This window comes from Poecilia latipinna, unplaced genomic scaffold, assembly GCF_001443285.1.
Source record: "Poecilia latipinna isolate Pla-1442-1.1 unplaced genomic scaffold, P_latipinna-1.0 Scaffold16, whole genome shotgun sequence".
NCBI classification, from domain to species: Eukaryota; Metazoa; Chordata; class Actinopteri; order Cyprinodontiformes; family Poeciliidae; genus Poecilia; species Poecilia latipinna.
In genome coordinates, this window is record NW_015112632.1 from 343,964 (window position 1) to 350,861 (window position 6,898).

Genomic DNA, 6,898 nt, shown 5'->3' on the forward strand with positions numbered 1-6,898 from the left:
TGTACTTAAGTACAGTAACGAAGTACTTGTACTTCGTTACTTCCCACCACTGGAGCCCATACAATCTCAATAAAATACATTCACGTTTGTGGGACTTTGAACTCATTTCATTTTGGGACAACTAACAAATTTAGAGACATGTTAGACATTTTCTTAAGCCCTTACCATGTAATGTCGGAAACATACAGCATGAACACAAGCTAAGCGAAAAGGTTTACCTGGGATTTCTACTCCATAAACAACCACATCTTTCATCTCTAGCAGCCTGCTTAAGGTTCCTTCCACTTCGGTCGTTGAGACGTTCTCTCCTTTCCACCGGAAAGTGTCTCCTGTTCGGTCCTTGAAGTACATGTGGCCGTACTTATCCATGATCAGAACGTCGCCTGTTTGGAGGATTTAATAACCGTTTGTTCAGATGAGGTACTTCAAACATTATAATACAATAACATGTGCTGGAGGAGGATTCTAACCAGAAAGATAGGCGCTATCGCCCCTCTTGAAGACACTGCTAGCGATCTTCTTGCTCGTTGCCGTTTCGTTAACGTAGCCATCAAACCTTCGGAGGGGATCGTTCTGAATGATCTTCCCAACTAGCTGGCCAGGCTCGCCTTGAGCAAGAGAAGAACCAGATTACTTCACATTTGCTGGCATTTTTGGTAAATATTTGTTCATAATTTCAGGATTTTGCTATATTATAGTTAGAAACTGTTCATGTGTGAAGAAGAAGAAGAAGAAGTGAACTTCCAAAACATTGTTATGCATAGGACTACAACTAACAATTATTGTGGAAATTGATTATGCTAACGATTAATCAGATATAAAAAAAAAAAAAAAACTGGCATAGTTTGCAAATTTTTAATAAAAAAGTACTTAAAAGTACAAGAGAAATAATTCAAATCCTTTTAATCCTGCTGTGTGTTGTTCTTTCAGCAAAATACCTTTTTTAGAGTTTGTGTACTCTAGTTACCAATAAAATCAATCATTAAGTTAGTTGACAGTTATATTAGCAATCGATTCATTTGATTAATTATTTAAGTTCATATTTTCATCAATAATCCAGTTTTCATTATTAACTATTTTGTATGTGAATATATAAGCAGCCACATCTCTGTCGACAGTTTCTTAAAACAACAACAACAACAAAAAAACACAGCAATTTTTAATGTATGACTCACGAAAGTAAAAACCCACCAGGTTTACAAGGAATGCAGACACCATCAGGTCCTCGTATGAGCTCCATGGTCTCCTCATCAACCCTCACCAGCCTGATGGGATAGATGAAGGGCAGAATCTGGCTGTTAAAGCCACATGCGCCAACCTAGACGGCAAACAAAGAAGTTAGAAAAAGGCCAGGCTGGTTCATTTTTGCAGTGTATGTGGATCTGGGAGGAAGGGAGGAAGGAATGTGGCGGCAGTGATAGCAGCGTTTCCACTTCATGTGGATTCTCTAGTGAGCAGCTGTGCGGCTTAGTCATCTGAGAATCTGAAGATAGACCGGCCATACAGCCTGGCCAAGGCTCCAAACTAATCATGCTGACACTGTTATTAAGCAGGTGCAATTAACAATCCAGGCCCATCATGCAGATAAACACCAAGTCACACTCAGGCCTTGGCACCCAGTTGTAGTATGACTCCAAGCTTTGGAATAGTCCAGATCTTCACATTGTGCACAGACTCAGCCAGACCTGATTGGCTTTACAATACCAATAAAAGACCCACATGTGGCTGCTAAGCTGATAAACATGCAGATTTTTTTTTTCTCCACCACAACAAAGCTAAAACCTACGGTGCATGTGATGAAACCTCTGTATTTATTAATACCACAACTCTGCATGCTGTGAGGAAACATGCTTGTGTAGACAGGATTCTTTGTGGTGGTAGCACTGGGGTTAAGACAGCCTGGAAAGAAAAGGAGTACAAAGAGCATAGCAGCCTTATCTTTGCCTTCACACTGAAGTCAGGTTTGTCAAATTTGCTGCGATTCAGCAACGTTCAAAAGATTACAGAGGTCCAAGGCTGTTCTTTAACCTGGTGCAAAGGTGGCCTGACAATGCTGCAGACACAAGGAATCTGCAACAACTGATGTGCTGCTTTCTTAACGGAGTATTTAACTACACTGTTTTACAAATCAATTTTGGTTTTGCACATTTCATTCCCCTTGTACATATTTCAGAGTCCGTGCGATCTCTATTTTATGTTTGTGACATCACAATAAAATAAAGTATTTTCCCTAAAGAATTCTCACTGCTTCTTAGCAGGTTGTGTTCCCACCTTGTTTCCAAAGTTGCCCAAGCTGCAGTTGCACTCTGTGGCTCCGTAAAACTCTGCAATCTGCGGGATATTGTAGCGTTTCATGAACTCCTCCCATATGGACTGGCGCAGGCCGTTCCCCAGAGCCATGCGCACCCGATGCTGACGTTCAGAATCTCGAACTGGTTGGTTTAGTAGGTATCGACAAATCTCTCCGATGTACTGCACGATCTAGATGTTGAATATGGAAATGGGAACAGAAACGATTCCAATGATTAATAGCAATTCAATTAGGTTGACAACAGGCTGTTCAAATGTTTTGAGGAATATTTTCAAGACGCAACAGAGTGACTCGTGTAAATGAAATTAGTCTTACGGTGCAGTTATATTTGACACAGTCGTCCCAGAAACGGGACGCAGAGAACTTCTTTCTGATGACCACAGTCATTCCGTGTATTAGGCACTGTCCCACTCCCACAATGTTCCCTGAGAAAGAAGAATATGAAGAATCACACCGTCACTCTTTTTGTACGAGGTCATCAAAAAATGGAAAAGCTGAAATTGCAGATGCAGCTGAAATGAACAATAAAATCAGTTTAATTCTGTCTTTCCTTCTCGGACATTTGAAACACACATTGTGTTGAGATCAACATGATGCCAAGGCTCTTCAGAGGAAGTGCAGTAGGTAGGCCAAACTAATTTGCCTTTGTTTGCACAAGGACTCAAACCAACATGGATGGCATTGTGGGATGCCCCCTCCCAGACCTGGACTCCATTTACACAGACCGGGTCAAGAAGAGAGCTGGATCCATAGCGATGGATTCCAGCCACCCGGGTCACAGATTGTTTGTGCCGCTGCCATCAGGCAAGAGGTACAGGAATATACGGACTACAACAAATAGACTGAGAAACAGTTTCTTCCCCACAGCCGTCAGAGCCATTACTCCCTGCCGTCCCCCCCTCCCACACATATCATAACCTCGCAGTCACACATACATATTCCCCCCCCCCCTTCCCCCCCCCCAACACAGCCATATTGTTCTGCACTTTGCACTGTCACATTATCTGTACTTTGCCATAATTGGACTTGCTGCTACTTCTTTGGCATGGTTGAGTGCCTTTAGTTAATTTAGTTGTATATATTGTTATTATTATTATTGTGTGTTTGCTTATTTATACTGTATATATTTGACCTTTTGCACGGTAGCTTCAATGGAAATTTCGTTGAATTCTGTTCAGTGACAATAAATGCTATCTATCTATCTATCTATCTATCTATCTATGTGACGTTTCTACAACCGTAACCCAACCCACAGCCAACGACTGCAGCCTCTCCCTCATCTAGTTTGATTTGCATTTGAGGCGGAGTGAAAGTCTACTTGTAAATCCTTCTTTCCATTAGCCTTAGTGTGAGAAACTGGCTCGAGCACACGTTTTTGTTTTTACAGTTTGTTTAAATCGCTTTTGTACGGTAGGAAATTGAGCCAAAAGGGAAGTAAAAGTAGTAAACTTAAGCAAACATACCTGCAGAGTGATAGAGCGGGAGACAGTCGTAGAGGACATCGTCTGGTGTCATCCTAAAGCCGTAATATACCAAAGCAGCCATGCGGTAGTATCTGAAAACAAGAACGGAGTTAGATACGAGTCAAATCAGTCAAATCAAACGCAGCGAGATTTACTTTATCTCCGTCTCCTTCTGTGCTAAGATTATTTGAACTATACACAACATGGATCTAAAAAGAACAGCTGCAGTTCCTGTGTGTTCGTTTGTTGGCCAAATGCCTGCTTCCTACCTGCTGTGCACAACAATGGCAGCTTTAGGCATCCCTGTGGTCCCTGATGTGTAGATATAAAACAGCCGATCTAAAACAGAAAACACAGAAACAGAAGATGATATCAGGTTGATATTGTGCAAATGCAATAAATGTCTAAGAATGTTTCTTCTGCTAAATTTCAACTTCTGCATATATATGCAAACACGGTGTGTTCTACCTGAGTGTTGAACCTTTTCTAGAAGGAGTTACTCACTTTCTCACTCTTGATCAGAGCACAGATGGAATTGAGCAGTGTATCATAGTAAGCCCTATCAGCACTGTCTGATCTTATAACCTGAAATCTTAAACTCACACGGATTGAAAAAAAAAAACATAGCAGAATAATTTCAAAAAGACTTGTATAGATGTGAAACAAAGTCAGAGTGAATAATTGTTGTGGCTCTGTGTGAGTAAAGGTCAGGTGGAAACGTTACATCCTCTCTTGAATTGTTTGGTAGACAGAAATTTTTGTGTGTCAGGTGCTTTATGTGAGAACCAGAATAAGCAGATAGAGAGCAGTTTCTTTTTTAAATGTAATGTTTATATAAAGCTTTGCAATAGTATCCGTACCCTTGCATAGATACATTTATACACAAATGGGTTATTTATTCATTCAGTGGCTTCTGAAAGCAATTAGATTCACTACATTCAATATTTTTTGGCTGCAGAGTGCCAGGGAGATGGAAACAAAAGTACACCACAATTTTTATATATATTTTTTTTTTACTTTCTCACTCGGCTCTAGTCAGATAAATCCAAAACTGATGAACGCTACATGTGCCAGAAATCCAACACTGCATTTCTCTCTTGGGCGATACTATGTGTGCATGCATTTTGTGATCTTTGCGGGTCCCACTCTGGACAGCCACAGGTTGGCTAACATGTCTGTCATGCCACCTCAAGCTCCATAAGTATATGTTTGCTGAAATAAAGTCATTTACATCCAATACCTCCAACTACTGGCAGATCACTATTTTGTCTACCTCTCGTTTGCATACAAGCAACAGTGCTGCAATGTTTTCCAAAAATAAAAGTTTGTATGATAAACTTGTATCTTATCATGCTGAAATGTTTGGAACCAGAAACATAAGCTACATCTGAACAAAGTGAATTATTGAAACAACTCCCAACAATGTAACAAAAGGCAGTTTGTATGAACTTTGTCGTAGGGGAAGTCAAATCCGGCCTGACATCGCGTGTTCACCTGTGAAGCAGCGATCGGGCCGTTGAGGCAGGCGAGACGAGGCGCCAGCCAGCAGGGGCTCCAGGTGCTCTGTTCCCTGCGGTACTCGCTTGGGGTCCCAGTCTCCGGAGCAAAACATCAGAACCGCCTTCCTCATCGAACTGTGGACCTCTGACACCGCTGTAAAAAAAAGAGAGAGAAAAAAAAAAGAAGAGCCCTGAAATGTTGTGGGATAATTAGCATAATTTAAACAATGGTGCAGGGAGAACACATGATATAAGGTCAAAGAAGGTTAAAAAATAAGCCCAGAGCAACTCAACCAAAAACAAAAAACAAAACAGGAGAAAGTACCGTGACAATGAGTGTGAAACTGAAACGTCTCAATGGTTTTTTTCATACTGTATAAACAGAAACGGTGTGTAAGTGAAGCTTTATGTCCTTCTGGCTCAGTGCTGATGCTGTAAGCATGATGTTTGGCTGCACCACAAAAAGGCTGCAGTTCCAATTACTTAAAGGCATTAAGCACATCACAGGCTGAAGAACCAATACAGAGAGAGCTTCATCAATCTCCGAATGTACACTTCCACTCTCTTAATAGATGATGAGGTCAAGGATTTTTTTTTTTCCCCTGATGGAGCATAGATCCAGGAGTAAAACAGATCCCAAATGAATGTTACATTGCATGTTCATGTAATATGCAAGAGAAGGTTAGTCTATTAAGACGTTGTTCATTAGTAGACAAGAGATAATTAATGCAATTTTAATTCCACGCACATGACCTTTTAATGACTCATTTATCTACCGAGTGAGTCAGGCAATGCTTCTGCTGAGTGATTTTTTACTTTTTAGCCGTTTTAAACTGGTAGGACAAAGTCACATTTAAATGCATAATGTGCTGCATGTGTGCACATAAGCTTGGATTGAAGACATGCAACCGATTTTGAAAAAAGTTGAATCATCAAAAAGAGAATGTCGAATATTTCTGAGCTCTAGGTCATAAATCTGTAAGAGTTGAACATTGTTCTACACATTTTTGCCACCTTCATCAGTGGCTGATTATCACTTATCAGGTGGTAGTCTTGTCAGACCTTGAATGCCACACATTGGCTATAAAGACAGCTCCACTGACTGATACTGAGGAGACACCTACTCAAATAACCATGTATCTTTTATGACCTCAGCTGCTTTCTCCCTGCACTTGCCTCTCTCATTACAAAGGAAGGAGAACAGCACCCATCAGCATAAGTCAGTACTGTGCACGCAGGAGGCATAGGGTGGCTGTAGAACATGAGCTCTTCCCTTTATCTTACCATCAGAAAGCTCTGAACCAAACACCACAGCCTTGGCATTGGAGATGGTAACACAGTGGACCAGGGCATCTAGTCTCAAGTTGAAGTTGATGAGAGCAGCTTCAACTCCGATTTTAGCCATTCCCAGCCAGAGGCCCACATACTGGGATCTGTTCTCCATGAACAGGGCCACCACATCGCCTTCCTGAAAGTGGAAATGACAAAAGAGACACGTGCCGTCAACCTATAGTACACACGCCACTTTAGTTTTTCACATTTTATCACGTTACAACCATTCATTTTAATGCAGTTCTAAAAAAAAAAAAAAAAAAAAAAAAAGACAAACTAACAGAAAAGGAAAT

General features: G+C 40.9%; 1 protein-coding gene across 2 annotated transcripts in view; it reads right to left on the reverse strand.

Moving 5' to 3' along the window:
• The window catches only part of slc27a4 (solute carrier family 27 member 4), a 47,566-nt gene that overhangs the window by 10,797 nt on the left and 29,871 nt on the right, over positions 1-6,898 (reverse strand). For both annotated transcript variants that reach the window (XM_015033903.1, XM_015033910.1), the window contains exons 4-12: positions 6,558-6,741; positions 5,269-5,427; positions 4,044-4,113; positions 3,775-3,866; positions 2,627-2,736; positions 2,272-2,481; positions 1,192-1,318; positions 471-608; positions 219-383 (exon numbers count right to left, since the gene is read on the reverse strand). In XM_015033903.1, coding sequence (XP_014889389.1) covers positions 219-383; positions 471-608; positions 1,192-1,318; positions 2,272-2,481; positions 2,627-2,736; positions 3,775-3,866; positions 4,044-4,113; positions 5,269-5,427; positions 6,558-6,741 — 1,255 coding nt within the window. The remainder of the gene's footprint in view (positions 1-218; positions 384-470; positions 609-1,191; positions 1,319-2,271; positions 2,482-2,626; positions 2,737-3,774; positions 3,867-4,043; positions 4,114-5,268; positions 5,428-6,557; positions 6,742-6,898) is intronic.